General features: G+C 36.5%; 1 protein-coding gene across 3 annotated transcripts in view; it reads right to left on the minus strand.

Moving 5' to 3' along the window:
* The window catches only part of LOC140158717 (zinc finger protein 704-like), a 46,106-nt gene extending 29,466 nt beyond the window's left edge, over positions 1–16,640 (minus strand). For 2 of the 3 annotated variants that reach the window (XR_011859821.1, XM_072181908.1), the window contains exons 1-2: positions 15,948–16,639; positions 11,351–11,493 (exon numbers count right to left, since the gene is read on the minus strand). Coding sequence is in view for 2 of the 3 variants with exons in the window: in XM_072181908.1 (XP_072038009.1) it covers positions 11,351–11,493; positions 15,948–16,471 (667 nt within the window). In the remaining variant the exon portion in view is untranslated. Of the gene's footprint in view, positions 1–11,350; positions 11,494–15,947 lie in introns of all 3 variants that reach the window. The other variant, XM_072181909.1, reaches the window with a different exon arrangement.
* Positions 16,641–17,405: the final 765 nt, after the last annotated feature.

Genomic DNA, 17,405 nt, shown 5'->3' on the forward strand with positions numbered 1-17,405 from the left:
AAAAAATTACCGAGCGAATGAATTTGGACGTAAGTCGAGAAATAGACATCAGAATCCAAATATTGAAAGATCAGCGTGTAGCCCATCTTATTCTGCATCATGTATGTCAATTTTACTGGAATCGGTTGACTGATTGCGAAGAAATGGGCGATTACATAACGCATGCGTCAATTCATTTCATTCCAAGTTTGAGAGAAAGATAATTCTGCAACACAATGAGCACTATATAATAGTGGTTAAATGTCAATGGGCTTCATGTTTTGTTCTGTGAAATCCTTTTCGTTCTTTTTAAACAATCTGTTTCTTTCAAAACATTTAATTAGGTTTTGTTAAAATTTGAAAACAACCAGCACGATATTGAAATTGAAAGCTTGCATGTAAGATGATGCTCGGTACTTGTAAATATCTTTTTCGTTAATGTTGATATTAATGTTGTATAAAGAATTATTGCAAAAAAGAACCCCAGCTGGCTTAAAACAATTCTCACAGACATTTAAGCTTTTGGAATCTTTCGCAGAACTTGTAATGCAAAGTGTAAATCTTTTAAAACTTCAACATTAATGTTGCATGGTATCAAAAATCACACGTTAACTGTAAGCACTTGGTCATTGTCATTTGTGGCTCAAATGTTCTTTGGAAACTTAAACTATTTGCACAACCTGAAGAATTAAACTTGGAAAGCTTCCAATTGCAGAAATCAAAGTTTTCTCGGACAAAATGTTATCATCTTCAGTGAAAGCATGAATAACATAACACCGTCGGATTATAAAATAGATAATGTGGACTAAATTTAATGAGATAGACAAACTTTAGAAAGCGGTGCGCGAGTATGAAAAAAGCGCCTATGCTCAAACTTGGAATGAACTGCATTGATGCGCGCATTATGTAATCGTTAATATCTTCGCAACCAGTCAACCGAATCAAATAAAATTTTCGTACGTGATGCACAATCAAATAGGCTATGCGCTACATTTTTAATTTTTTGATTCTTATGTCTACTTCTTGACTTACGTTCAATTCTATTCACTCGGTAATTTTTTCTGGGACACCCTGTATTAATATTGAATAGCAAAAACTTGTTGCATCGAATATTCGACGTGGACCAAAAAGTGACACTAACAATACCAAATCCTTTTATCTAAAAACATTGAAAATCTCACCGTATTATCAAACTTTTGATAACATTTTCAAACATATTTTCTCATTTTTAAATAGGCCTATATCACATTCTCAAAGATCATAGTTTGCCAATACCATGTTCCTGGTTTTGAGGGAGCGATTGACATATTTTGATACAGTTTTCTTATAATTGACACCCTTCCTGGCGTTGATGACGTTTTGGGCGCTTTAGCTCGGCTAACTCTAATCAGCGGAATCAGTGGACCGGAAAATTCAGGGCAACTTTCATTGCATCAAAATGCGTCATTAAAGGGAAAAACCCGGAAAAACATATCAAGTACTGAGTAAAATGAAATCATTTACTAAGATATATTATTACTGACTTTTCCTTGGTCTCACATGAAATTTCTTAACATATCCAAACTGAATGTAGAACGTAGCCTTTAAAGTGTAGGCCTATACCGGGGCCTATACGAGGATCCAACATGAAAGCTTACATCGGCTTTGCCATTTCAAGCAGCTTTTGATGACATAATGGTAATCTAGCTGAAACTTAACCAGGTATTTTCTTGTTTTGAAAGGTCCAGTAGCTTCTAGTGACAGAATTTAAACTTCTGAAGTCCAAAATCAAATATCTACAGTTGGTAAACATCATTAGCAAACATTCCTGACTTGAATATCTAAAAGTTGATATCCATGGTTTAAAAAGGGCACCTGAGTTTGAGAATAATTGTACAAGTGTGCTCTTTTCAAATATGTATTTGGATTTCCCTTACGATAATACATGTGAGAGATATAAAGGCTCGAAATGGTAAAGAGACTTTCGAGATAACCTATACTTAGAATGTCATGTACGTAGAACTATAATAAAAAGGGTTATGCAAGGGCCAGAAAGAACCATTTTAGGCATGAGAAGCCAGGTTCTGTTAAAGCCCGCCATTTTGAGTTCTTGCAATTTCCTAGAACCCCTAGTTGTCCTGTATGTAGAACCCCTACAACCTGTTTGTTTCTAAGATTGTGTCATCAGTTGATTAATAGGCCTACTCTGTCTTCGTGTTCATGGATTTCAACCCTAAAAGTTCAGTGAGAGCACTCAACTTTTGAATAGACGGGTATAATGTGCCTGTCAAGAGTTATCTTATAACTGGCACCCATCCTGCCGATGATGGCGTTTTGGGCGTATGTGGCTCGACTAACTCCAATCAGCTGGAATTAGCGGACCGGAAAACTGCCAGCGAGATAGCTAGATCTCACACCACTCTTCGCCATACATACATTCTCCCAGCCACATTTCCCTAACATAATATGAAATGAAAAAAAAGGAAATTTAGTTCGGCAGAGGCGCCATCCAGTTTTCCGTCCGCTAATTCCGCTGATTGGAATTGAGCCGAATAATAAGAAAAGACCCCTTTTTTAAAGTCAATATGCTAGATGAGACCCTCCTTTTTTTTTACATTCTCCCCAATTTTATCATAAAAATGCCATGAAGTAATTAATGAAGAAACTTAAAATCAAACTATTGGCATCTATATTTCTATTGCAAATTTGCAAAAAATTAAAACTTTTGAAATTTGTTCCATATTTATTGAAATTTCTCTACCCGATAACTCCCTTTTTCAAGTCTTATACCCAATAAACCCATTTTGTCAAAAATTTACACGCAATTACCCTTTTTTCATTTTTATAATACCCAATAAACCCTTTTAATCACCATTTATTACCGACAGGCCCCTACTACCCAACGCCTGTCGGCACTATACCCCCAACCATCCTCCCCGAGTTCAGTAGGGCATACATGTTTAGAAAATGAACGCTTTTCCAGTTTTTTGGCCACATAGGGGCCAAAAATTACTTTATGGCCAATTTTGTCAATAACGAAGCATTTTAGACAGTGCAAACAAATCCTTCTTTGACTTGCTTTTGCATGACGAGCAATTTGAGACAATTTGCGTTGAAATCGGAGCATTTTTAATTGTTGGCCCCTGTGTGGCCAAAAAAACTGACCACCGCCCAAAATTTGACCTTTTGCTTATAACTCAAGAACGTGAAGTCGAGGTAGGTCAAACTATACTTTTTCTGAATCCTTGCAATGAGAGGAATAATTTGTTAACCAGATTTGAGCAACTTTGAAATTTGACCACTGTGTTGACCTTTAACCTTGAATATGGCCGGAGTGCCGGGACATATTTTTTGTTAACATCTTGAATGTGTTATAGGGGAATTAAAACTATTAAAAGCGAAAACAAACATTTAAATAGGAATCTATTCTTTATGCAAATCACACATTATTGCTTTAAATGTGTTTATCGTTAGGCCATAGACCTAGGGGCTATAGTTAGCCCTTAGTGTTTTTGAGTATTTACGTGACTGTTTAATTTACTGTTTAATTTGGTTAATTTAGTCTTTACCTCATGTACCTTAACTGTAATCATGGTAACCTTTAAAGGTATTACAAAGTAACGTATTGAAGTGTTTAAACAAGTATTTAAAACCCAAACATTTTTATTTCCAGTTCATTAATAGGGAACGCTATTATTATACCAATTCATGTTTAACAAAATCTAACTCCATACTTTTTTATCGTTCATTAAAAAAGTTAGGTTTCTAGCATGTTTCGTTTTGTACCTTTACTCTGTTGAAATCCCGACATCTAAAAACCCAAGATGGCCGCCAGTTAAATATGCAAATTAGGTTATTTTTGTATTTTTCGCTTTTATTTAACCAAAGTATTAATTAATTAGTTAATTGATTAATTAGTTTCTTTCTTTCTTTCTTTCTTTCTTTCTTTCTTTCTTTCTTTCTTTTGTATTGGTTTTTTTACCTATAAGGCCCATTATTGTCATTTCGAGTAATGACCCTTCGAATAACGAACCCTATTGAATCGAATTTTCAACCAGGTTCGTTATTCCGAAGAATCAATATCGAAGAATCATTACTCCAAAATTCGAGTAATGACCCTTCGAATAACGACCCTTGTTTTAAATTCGAATAACGAGCATGGTTTTAAATTCGAATAACGAGCCTGGTTTTAAATTCGAGTAATGACCCTTCGAATAACGAGCCTTGTTTTAAATTCGAATAACGAGCATGGTTTTAAATTCGAATAACGAGCCTGGTTTTAAATTGAGTAATGACCCTTGAATAACCACCCTTGTTTTAAATTCGGAATAACGACCCTTGTTTTCAATTCGAATATCGAACCTTGCTTTAAATTCGAGTAATGACCCTTCGAATAACGACCCTTGTTTTAAATTCGAATAACGACCCTTGTTTTAAATTCGGAATAACGAGCCTGGTTTTAAATTGAGTAATGACCCTTCGAATAACGAGCCTTGTTTTAAATTCGAATAACGAGCATGGTTTTAAATTCGAATAACGAGCCTGGTTTTAAATTGAGTAATGACCCTTGAATAACGACCCTTGTTTTAAATTCGGAATAACGAGCCTTATTTTCAATTCGAATATCGAACCTTGCTTTAAATTCGAGATAATGACCCTTCGAATAACGACCCTTGTTTTAAATTCGAATAACGAGCATGGTTTTAAATTCGGAATAACGAGCCTGGTTTTAAATTCGAATAACGAGACTTATTTTAAATTCGGAATATCGAACCTTGCTTTAAATTCGAGTAATGACCCTTCGAATAACGACCCTTGTTTTAAATTCGGAATAACGAGACTTATTTTAAATTCGGAATATCGAACCTTGCTTTAAATTCGAGTAATGACCCTTGAATAACGACCCTTGTTTTAAATTCGGAATAACGAGCATGGTTTTAAATTCGAATAACGAGCCTGGTTTTAAATTCGAATAACGAGACTTATTTTAAATTCGGAATATCGAACCTTGCTTTAAATTCGGAGTAATGACCCTTCGAATAACGACCCTTGTTTTAAATTCGGAATAACGAGACTTATTTTAAATTCGGAATATCGAACCTTGCTTTAAATTCGAGTAATGACCCTTCGAATAACGACCCTTGTTTTAAATTCGGAATAACGAGACTTATTTTAAATTCGGAATATCGAACCTTGCTTTAAATTCGAGTAATGACCCTTCGAATAACGACCCTTGTTTTAAATTCGGAATAACGAGCATGGTTTTAAATTCGGAATAACGAGCCTACTTTTTAATTCGGAAATGACCCTCGGAATAACGAGACTTATTTTAAATTCGGAATATCGAACCTTGCTTTAAATTCGAGTAATGACCCTTCGAATAACGACCCTTGTTTTAAATTCGAATAACGAGACTTATTTTAAATTCGGAATATCGAACCTTGCTTTAAATTCGAGTAATGACCCTTGAATAACGACCCTTGTTTTAAATTCGGAATAACGAGACTTATTTTAAATTCGGAATATCGAACCTTGCTTTAAATTCGAGTAATGACCCTTCGAATAACGACCCTTGTTTTAAATTCGAATAACGAGACTTATTTTAAATTCGGAATATTGAACCTTGCTTTAAATTCGCAGTGATGTACCTTCGGAATAACGAGCATTGTTTTAAATTCGGAATAACGAGCCTGGTTTTAAATTCGGAATAACGAGACTTATTTTAAATTCGGAATATCGAACCTTGCTTTAAATTCGAGTAATGACCCTTCGGAATAACGACCCTTGTTTTAAATTCGAATAACGAGACTTATTTTAAATTCGGAATATCGAACCTTGCTTTAAATTCGAGTAATGACCCTTCGAATAACGACCCTTGTTTTAAATTCGGAATAACGAGCCTTATTTTAAATTCGGAATATCGAACCTTGCTTTAAATTCGAGTAATGACCCTTCGAATAACGACCCTTGTTTTAAATTCGAATAACGAGACTTATTTTAAATTCGGAATATCGAACCTTGCTTTAAATTCGGAGTAATGACCCTTCGAATAACGACCCTTGTTTTAAATTCGAATAACGAGCCTTATTTTAAATTCGGAATATCGAACCTTGCTTTAAATTCGAGTAATGACCCTTCGGAATAACGACCCTTGTTTTAAATTCGAATAACGAGACTTATTTTAAATTCGGAATATCGAACCTTGCTTTAAATTCGAGTAATGACCCTTCGAATAACGACCCTTGTTTTAAATTCGAATAACGAGCCTTATTTTAAATTCGGAATATCGAACCTTGCTTTAAATTGAGTAATGACCCTTGAATAACGACCCTTGTTTTAAATTCGAATAACGAGCGTGGTTTTAAATTGAGTAATGACCCTTCGAATAACGAGCCTAGTTTTATATTCGGAATAACGAGCCTTATTTTAAATTCGAATAACGACCCTTGTTTTAAATTCGGAATAACGAGCGTGGTTTTAAATTCGAGTAATGACCCTTGAATAACGAGCCTAGTTTTAAATTCGGAATAACGAGCCTTATTTTAAATTCGGAATAATGAGCCTACTTGTAAATTCGGAATAACGAGCCCTGTTTGAAACGCGGAGCAACGACCCTTATTTTAAATCCGGAATAGCGAACCTTGCTTTATATTCGGAGGAATGACCCTTGTAAATTCGAATAACGAGCCCTGTTTTAAATTCGAGTAATGACCCTTGAATAACGACCCTTGAATAACGACCCTTGAATAATGACCCTTGAATGTAATGACCCTTGAATAGTGAACCTTGAGTAATGACCCTTGAATAATGAGCCTTGTTGTAAATTCGAGTAATGACCCTTGAATAACGGTCCTTGAATAACGACATGACCCCGTTATTGTAATATTGATTGTACATCAATAAACTATAAACTTACATTGATAAATCTATTTACAGAGTTACTTAATACCAGAGGTATTGATAAAGATAATGGTGTCCTTCTGCGAAAATTGTAATACAAAACATCTCTGACGTCATGCATGCAGAGCAGTTGTTTTTGGTTCTCTTGCGATTCTGATTATAACTATCCTTTGAAGATAGCTGCCAATGACACCAATTATTGATATTTTTCTTGTGTGTATTTTAAGGAGATGAGGAGAAAATAACTGCGATCAATATCACCTAAACAATGCTGTGCCCTTGTGGGGGTATCACACACTAATACTAGTTTAAATCCGAATTGTTTATTTTTAGGGTTGAGTTGTAGGCCTATGCCAAGTGAGTGTAAAATAACATAATGGATGGAATCAATGATAAAATTAGTACTGATGTGTAAGTTTATTTTCCTAGTATGTACCCTGGTGGGGTAGCAACTATCAATCAGAAGTTTCATTTATATAATTTTCTGAAAGGTGTGCCAAATATAAATTAAAGCCTGTACTTGTACTACCATCATGTATTATTCCACCATTCTCTGCAGGTAAAAAGTACTAAAGAGCGTCAAACTTCAAATTAGGTTCACGTGTGTCACTTCAGAATCTTTCTTAATCTCTCCCATATTTAAAATTTGATGAATCAACTCATGAACTCTGTATTACTTTAAATAATTATTAGTCTCCTAGCTTTTTAACTTCTTGATGACAATTAGGCCTATATTGTTCCATATTAGGCACAAGAATACCAAAAGATGCTAACAAAAAAACAGAAAATCACACAAAATGCACGACACTATCAAGAAACTTGGATCCTGCATTTAAACAAAGGAACAAAAAACCTTGGAAGGATTTTGCATGTAATACATGCCATCTTTGTCTCACCCAGTGAACTGAACCATTGCTTATCAATCCCATTATGGTCAATATTTCCATGTGGTTAGAGAAATTATTAAAATAATAAAAGAAACAAAAAAACGTAAAAGAAAGAAATCCCCCTCTCACCATCTGGCCCCAGGCTAAGGATACACCTGCAACCCCGGGGTGGTTCACCGATTGGTCATCAAGATTGTAATCAAACTAAGGGGGCAAGTGAATAACCTAGACCATCAAAATTAAAAATTCTTGCTCAAAATTATTGAAATATTTCAAGATCGCAGACCTATAATTTGCCTATACCGGTACCATGATTAGATTTTCTATCCTTACACAGTAGCCCTGTTTGTAAATTCTATTTTTATCTGGAAATATAGGTTTTCAGAATTTATCAACATGGCTTAAGAGCCATTTTTAACTTGAAGACCTCCTATGACCCTTCCTGGCCGTCCATATGCTTCAATTCTAGTGATGATGCCCAGGAATAAAGCTGAAACAATTCTAGGGTATAATTAAATGTCAACAAAATCAAAAGCGATGAATTATTCTGAGAAAATGATGCATAAGTTAAGCGGATCAGCCCCCTACTTGGTGGTAGAGCTGGAATCTGATTTGGTCAATGACTGGCGCCAGCTCCCAAGGTCATCATGGGGGCAATCAGGGTTAATGATTCCTCTTTGTCCACTCTTCACATGGTCAAGCTGCAGGGAAGGGCTGGTCAGTTAGAGAACATGCAGGCTTTAATATTACGCCCATGAAACATGCCCATGACACTCAACTTGCCCCTGATAGCAGATAATTAAATATCCCTATCATTGTTTCTTGAAAGTGAATTTTACATGTGTTACGTGCAGTAAAATTCAGAAATCAATACTTAAATTTTCTTTCAGATTGAAATGTTTACAAGTGAAGAATGTTGTTGGCTTTTATTCAAAAACAAATCAGTTTTGAAATTGACGACAATGCTCCACAAAAGACCTGAGCAATACTATCATAATTAGTCAACATTTATGCAATTTATTAATCTAATTTTCCTTGTTTTCCCTACCAGGCATAGAACTAAATTAACCTGGTCAGGTAGCCATGTTTTCAATTATCTTTTTAATTATAATTTTGTTGTTCTCTCATCAAAATGTGTGAAATTTTATTATAATTATTCCGCACGTTTTTAGGAAACAATTAAAGTGACGTACACAAGTTCAGTCCCATATCAATGCCCTCTTAAGACCGCCCACCACCTGGTTTAATATTACACTTCATCAACATGTAATTCTGGTCATTTTTATTATTTTCTGAATCGGAGAACAAAGATGACCCATGTCCACTGTCATTAGCAGGTATAATTTCACTTTTTTCATTTCCGTTTTGTGGTCGCTGCAAGTGTGACGTGCGCTTTCAAAAGCAGCGCATGACATGTTCAGCGACACACTCAGGTGCACCCAGTGTTTTTTGTCCATGATAATGCATAGCACACAAGTGCATTCAAGCGCAGAACACAACTCTGGCTCAAATCTCTGGTTATATTTTGGTGCAGAGGTTATTCACCGATTTGTCGCCAGAAGGCTATTTGTGAAATTTTACGCAACAAAAAGAAATGCGATCTGGCACATTATCACACTGACAAAGGGATTTGTAATATTTCCTCTTGGTCAAGAGATATTGTGTGCTACAGAACATATAATTCTGTTGGACATCAAAGACCTTCTAGTTATTGTTTGCTTGATCAATAGTATCCGAACTAATCATTTCTGACGAACAAGATCTGAAAGGGTCATATTATATTAATAGTGAACGTGGTGTAGTGTTTCTTAAGAGACCAAGCTAGAACATGACATCGGGAATATGACAACATTAAGTTCAGAAAATGGTTTGGTATATTTTCGATGCTTTGAAATTACACAATTTTTCACTGAAAGCCAGCTCACCCTTCCCATGACCCAAACAATAACCATACATTGTTATTCCACACCAGAGTCAAAGTTCAGTTTGTACCCCAAAGGCTCTCCTCAGCCCACTTTGTGTTTCTTATATTATTTCTTTGTTGCTTCAACTCTCTTAAGTGACACTTCACATACTCCTTTCCAACCAAACAAGTGCTAAACAAGCAAGAAGGAGCAACACTGTGATTTTCTGAATGGAAGATGTGACCTACTTGCAGTGTTTAACAGAATTTGGCCTAGTATCCACCCCCTTGCAGGGGGAGGGGTGGTGGGAGCAGATGAGAAGGGGGGAAAGGCAACTGTGACTTTCAGGGTGGACAAAAATTTGACCAAAAATAGGCTAAATTTATATTTGACAGCAGTGGCATATCCAGGACTTTCCTTGGGAGAGGGGGAGGGGGCAAAGGCTACCTTGGCTTTTTCAAGGTGTGCTCAAATTTGAAGCTGCTCCCCTTCCCCTCACCAGTTATCAACTCCGGAATGTAGACTGAATAACTTTGTATTGCTGTTCTTATTTGGATAGCTAAATTGGATATGAACGTTTGTCTTTGTAAATGTAAATGTTGAGTATCAGCTGAATTTCTATCTGAAAATTCCATATCTTTACGTCTGCTTTATTAAATACTGCAGAAATATGAATTAAATTTTGCCAATTGACGCACACAAAATGTACACAGTACACTACACAGTCAATATGGTAATTACAAAGATCACCAATGACAGTACAAAGCAAATAAATCCGCATACATACGTCACAATTTTATATCATCGAAATTATCTTGTTCAAAATTGACAAAAAAGATAGATAATCTTTATGATTGTTAATAAAAGCCGGTATTTTCAACAAATGCACTATTTATGTGGTTGAGCAACTCACCGACTTTGTTTACAATCCTGGAGCAGGTCAATTCTGTAATATGGCCTTGACCTAGCTTTATGTAAATAGGCATTTTTAGCTGGCCCAGGAACGTGACTAAACCCACACAAATTGTACATCTGCGCATGCTGCTGCTGCCAGCATAAATCTGATTATATTATCAGCAGCATTACTGAATGGATGGATACGTGCTTTTAACTCGGTTCCTCGTTGATTTACCCGGTTCGCTGACATGTGACTCAACACTCATGCCCACAATATCATTATCATTAAATGGTATGCTACGTGATATGGGAATACAAAGACTAGTTCATGCTTCAGTAAAATACAAAATGAATTTTTATTTCTCGATCAGAAAGTAAACAAACTTGTATTATTCCATTAAAGTACAAGGGCTTCTGAAGTATTTACATGTTATTTCATGGACTTTTAAAGCACAACATTGTTATGCGGATCAACATAGGGTGATAACAAAGGACAAGTTTTTGAAGTTTATACCCCCTCCCCTCCTCCTGAGTAACAACTGTTTCGCAATATCTCAATTCTTATGAACAAAAAAATGCATTGGCAACCGACTGTGAAAGCTCTCCAAGGTTTCTCTCCAGAAAAGTTTGAAGTGGACAATTTACAACAGAGGTGTTGCCACTTTGCCAGGGGGATGAGGGGGTCACCCCATCAGTATCACCCATGTGGAAAGTCCTTCCATCGAGGATTGTGTTTCTAAAGTTCTTTTTTGGTAGCCCAATAATAGTCCAATGTACATTGTATCAGAGTTGATTGGTTCCTACCTGATGTTGATGAAGCTGTAGATTCATTTGAGTTGTGTCTGCTACGATAGCCACCAAGAGGACTTGCAGAAAGACTAGTAAGCACCATTGCTGCCATCACATCATCCATCAGAGGCTCCTCTTCTACTTTGGGTGTCTTGGCACTGTTCACAAAATACAAACAAAAAGTTTTGTAGTCTGGTTAGAATCCCAATTTTTACTACAATCTTGCAAATATTTGACAAAGTTGCAAAAACTTGCAATTGAGTCTGAAATACTAACTTCTGGGGCAATGAAATCAAATGCTTCAAAGAGGCACAGGCCTAGTACTATATTCATTTTCAAATGTGCCCCAATTAGGCTGTTCTTTCAAGGTAGACAAAATGGGCATAAAAATGCAAGTTCACGCCCAAGTCCCTCCCCAGCATTCACCTGGCAGGCCTATGCATCATTGATTGGTAGGCCTATACATATTTCCATATTTGCTATCCCAAGGAGAAGAACTTTATGTTTGCATTTGTTTAACATAACCACATTTTCAGGTTTGAAAATATCTGAGACCTTAACTTCTTTGACCTATAAAACACTGAAGGAAAGTAAATACGAAGTACAAATATGGCGAAATATTTGCTTCATATCTTGTTGGCACATTTTGGCCTTGTTGCCCAGCTACACCAAATCTATTCAATTGAAGTCTGCAATCAAGGTGTGCTCCACACGAAATGGCAGCTCTTTGACGATCTGCTTATGAAGGCAGACTTTATCAAACAGCTAGAGCTCCAGTGGTCCACCTTTCTCAGCCCTCCTCCCCCCACACACAATAATAAATAAATGCATTATTTTGTATGAAAATATCGAAAATGTTTAGAATTACTACAAAAAGCATCCTGATCATCAAGAACACATGAGTTGAAAATGAGGGAATGTTGAAATGTCAATCATTTTACCCCTTTTCTTCATTTTTTTCCAAATGAGATCATGAGCCGGCATTCCTCCCCAACTGCTAAAACCTGAACAATTGTTTTTTGCTGACAATTCAAGATACCCTAATACTATTTGCCATTGATATCAGGCTAGACACCAAACAGGCAAGATAAGTCAATGTTTGTTTGAACTTGAAAAATGCAAATACTTGATTGGATTTCTTGGTTTTGTAAACAATAGCAACAAAGAAGTAAACAGGTGTATTTGTTTCTAGATAAGGTGGTCAAAGTTCAAACAATTAAATGATCATGATAATTACTATCTCACTCTTTTGTTAGATTTTGGAATTTTAAGGGAAGTTTTGCTAAATTTCAAGAATTGGTGTATGGATGGGTCATTTACATTTTTAGGAAAATATCCCAATTTTGCCTCACAAATTTGGGGGTAAAGTTGTAAAAATTAAGACAATTTGTGTTTAACTCTTGGTATATCGATGGGTCCAAATTACTTGAAAAATTGGTGTATTGATGGGTCCACTTTCAAATTCTCAGCAGCACACTCCTACCCAAACCAAACTTGAGCCACCCCCCTACAGTCCTTAGGGCTATAAACACACAAGTTAAATTGACCTAAACTTGGCCTAGAACCAGTATATGGCATGATACTGGTATCAGCAAATAGCCACACCTAGCAATATGCAGAAGTCCTCCCCCAATCAACTGTGAACATGTCAAACATTTAGCAATAGGGGAAGGCCTGTATAATAGGCCTTAGTACTTAGGTTTATATCCCTGGTTTATAGGCCTACAATTCTGTTGGCCTAAATGACATTTTCAAAAAGTTCTTGGGCCTTTATATTTAACATATATTTTAGACAAAATAGAATCCCTCTCTTCACATCCTTTACAATTTTTTTCCAAGTCTGCATTGTACATTTATTTTCAACAATACTTAGTAAGCACCCCATTGTCCCCCAACTAGCGACCAGGGGGTGAAGTTCAGTGGCGATGCAAGGTGGTTTTTTTTTTTTGGGTGAATTTCAGGGGGAGGGACAAAATCAACAACTTTTGTGCAAAAAGTGTTGCAAAAAGTGGTTTATTTATTTATTTCTTATGTAACCTGGGGTGACCAATCAATGCACTGCCACTGTTCTCCTTGGTTCCCCCCCCATGGTGCCACCACTGGTGTTATTCTGCTGTTTTAAGTTCGATGTATACTCCACTTCGCCATTTCGCAATAAGTTGTGATGCAGGGTTCGCAGGTTTTTGCCGCAGGTGGAAAAAACCGTGGTTTTAACCACTTGGAAATGGCAAAAACTAAAAAAGTTATTTATAGTTCAGTTTTTACATCTCAAAACAAATTATTAAGTTACAAAAATAAGTTCTCGAGTGTAACAAGGCCAGATTTTGTAATTATAAGCAATATATTAAGAAATTAAAGGCATGCGTTTTCATTACCCAAGTGCATTTAACTGAAATGTGGCATGTATCAAATTCAAAACTTTTTTCATTTCAAGGACATGATGAGACAAAAAATATGTTGAATGATTCATTAAAAGTTGTGTGTTACTTTTTATGAGCTTTCTGTGCCACTTTTTAATATTTGAGTGACTAATGTGAGTTTTTGCCATTTTGCGGTTTAAACCAGGCAAAAACAGTTTTACCAGGTTTTGCCACTTTGCGGCAAAAACAGGTTTTTGCCGGCAAAAACCGAACCCTGTAATGTGATGAAAAAAATAATTTGCAGCTTTGTGTAAGGCATTCATGTATACTTCATCAAAATATCACAGAGTATCGCAAAGAATTGTTGCCCACTCTGTGCTTTCTTATAGGAACTTTGCTGGCCTACCCCCACCCCCCAAAGTTGAACCAAATCCAAATCTGTGAAGCGAAGTCATAACATTTCAGCTCAAATTCCGGGCTCAAATTTCTTTGCGGCCTGCGCAATCGCGATCGCCAATTGGAGTATACATCGGACTTGAGAGTAGGCTTATATTTAGGCCCTATATACACTTTAAAAAACATTTAAAAATGTATAAAAAACTGGGATACAAACTTGTATTGTTTCCCAAAAATTGACCAAAATTTGAAACTGATGCACAATTCCCCAGGCCAAGGCATAATTTTAATAAGACTCAATGATGAGGTTCAGAGAGGTTGCTCTGGAGCAACTTGTCCTGATCCTGATTATAATGAAGAAGTTCAGGTACGCACACACAATACAATGCAAGCCCTGCCCACACAAAATGCTTTCAGATAAATAAGCCGGCCGGTGCATGCACAACATGCGGCCAGAGCGACACACAATACCGGCCGGTTCGCCTTTGCTTTTTCCTCTGGGCTTTATTAAACCGGGGAGTAAACAACTCTGGTAAACAATTTTACAAGGAAAAAAGAATCCAGTGGCAAAACGAAAACAATTTTTTTTTTCTGAAATCGCTGCTGATGTGAACAGCAACGCTACATAAACATTCAATGATATTTTCATAATCATTACACATGTCTTTTGACCATATCCTCTTGCCATACTTGCCGAGGTATTTAAATGGGTCGCTCAGTTCACTCCGCCCGGCCCTCGCACGCGTTAAGATTTATAATTCAATTTCATAAAGACCATAGCGGAAAACACTTTTTTCTTTTTTTCTTATTTTTAACATGTGAGAACATTCTGGTGATTTTGATCTTGCGCCTACGAAATGAAAAATCCCCCGTGGGCCTGGTTGGCCTTATGCCACGCTTGCTGTAACATCCAGGGTCCTGCAAATAGAGCAACCAGGCCAATTACCTACTGTGAATGTGGCTGCACCGGGAGAACATGCAAAGCCTGGTTCTTGGCACAATTCCAATATGATCAAAACAAACAGGCTGTACTTTTTCAAAACACAAGTTATTGAATTTAAAGGTAACTGTGATTTTAAGAATCCAATTTTACATATTGCAAATATAATCCATATTAAACACAAATAATTAACTAATTCATGTATTTCAACAACATACACAGGTCTAAGACTTAAAATTTCCCCTTCACGTACTACAATACAAACATGAAAGGAGTTTAAAAAACATCAAAAACAAGAATCTGATTCCCCTCATTGCAGCTCAAGACTTTGTGTTAGACTACGTTCTTGTTTATACCTGAAAGAAATGTTTTGTATGTGTTCAAAATTAAATATCTCCCTGGGTCTCAGATATTATGTATGGAGTTAAATATAGTGCAATACTGAATACACAAAAGTAGCTTGGTAAAACATATAATCGCTGTGATTAAAAAGTTTCTATAAATAATTCTACTATTCAATTTTACATGTATTTTGGAATTGGGAAACACACGCTTGACATGAAAAACTTGAACATTTAAGAAGGTTCATGGGTTGTCAACAACAAAGTTTCGCCTACCCAGATTACAGAGTTTCAAACATAGCTTTCAGTTTAAAAACGTTACTTCAGTAGCCTATCGGAATGATTTGGGCCTTGTTGTTTATTTACAAACAATAGGCCTATATAAGTAAAGTGAAAATAATCAATATAAATATAAATACCATATTGCAACATTTATGATTGATATGTACATTTACTACATGTGTACCATACAATGGAATGCGTAAATCATGTAAGTACATTCAATATGAATATTTTTATTTATCGACGTTTTAATACTATTAGTAAATTCAGTATAATAATTTTGATGGTCTTACCTTGGTACATCCATCTTGTTGATATGTGTTCCTTTTCGCTTAGCTTCAGAACACGATGAACTTGTGATTTTCTGATGTTCCACACATTTACGCTTTTCTAATAACCTAACTTCATCAAGTTTCCTGTGTACCAACGTTTCTGAAACGTCGTTCAATTTGATGAAAACTTCGTTGGTTTGTTTCTTATGCTTCTGCACGTGTCCACAAACTTCGCGTCCGTTGTGAGTGATGTAAACTTTTTGGTTGAACTTCAGATGAACAGTGCTGATGTTCTGAAAACCTGGTCCAATGATCTGATGGGCCAAGTAATCTTTGCAATATCCATCATCGAAGATAACAATGTAAGACAATTCAGATCTGCATTTAGCCAATTTATTAGAAGTCATGGTTCTCACAACGCCAGAGTAATAAATGCCGTCCTGCCATGGGGCACAAACCCTCGTGCCGAAGAAGGAGCGCTTCACCGGCCGTTTTCCACAGTTATTCATCGCGAAAGTTGGTCTAATCACTGTTGCAGCATCCATACTTCAACTTTCAAGTTGTCCGATAATGTCCAGAATAATGTCAATTTCAAAACTTAATAGTTTCGTATGATTTTGTATAGTAATTTATACCGAGTATACACATAATAATCTGCTCCGACCATAGCCTTGATTGCTTTACCCAATAACACATGCCTTCACAGCACTCGCGGGGTTGTTGTTTTGGTTTGCAAAGTAGGCGGAGCCCAACCCGGCATTACCAAATCGCGCCGATAGAGACACTTGTGATTGGTTCACAGAGACACGCCCACGATTTGATTGGTTAAAGGTTGACCTCGACTTCTTGATTGACAGTGATATTTAATACAATGTCAGCTTGCCCGGTATCACGTGGTAAAATGCCGGTTGTTTACATCTCATGGTGGCAATAACACATGTCACATGTGTTGTGCAGCGAAACTCATCGAGCTAGAATTTTTCAAAGCCATTGCACGAACAGCTCATGCAGCATGCAGCTAGCCCTACTAGTATAGGGCCTTTTGACTGTGGTGATCCAAAACCATGCTATATCATAAAACCTGGCTATGTTCAGAGAGCTGCTGCCAGTGACTGCCATCTCGGGGACAGCGGTTAGTGGGTTGTGAGCTGTCACTGGGTTTTTAGCAGTTCTCAGTATATAGCATGGTGTATATAATGTGTAATAAAAAAAGGCCCTGTGGTAGGGCTACATGCAGCGGCCATGATAGCCGGGATGATAGCTCAATATGTTTTAGTTTCAGCTTCGGGCATTATGCATGATGATTCAATAACATGAAAATGAGCAGCAACAACATGGGCAGAAGATGTGGGAAGTAAAAAACAAACACATCCAGGCCTTTGAGAACCCATTTTGTGCAATTACTAGTATTTATTATTTTTCATATTAAAAAAATGCCACCTTTTCAAATTTTGGACCGATATCATTCGGTAATTGTAC

Source organism: Amphiura filiformis, chromosome 8 (assembly GCF_039555335.1).
Source record: "Amphiura filiformis chromosome 8, Afil_fr2py, whole genome shotgun sequence".
NCBI lineage: Eukaryota > Metazoa > Echinodermata > Ophiuroidea > Amphilepidida > Amphiuridae > Amphiura > Amphiura filiformis.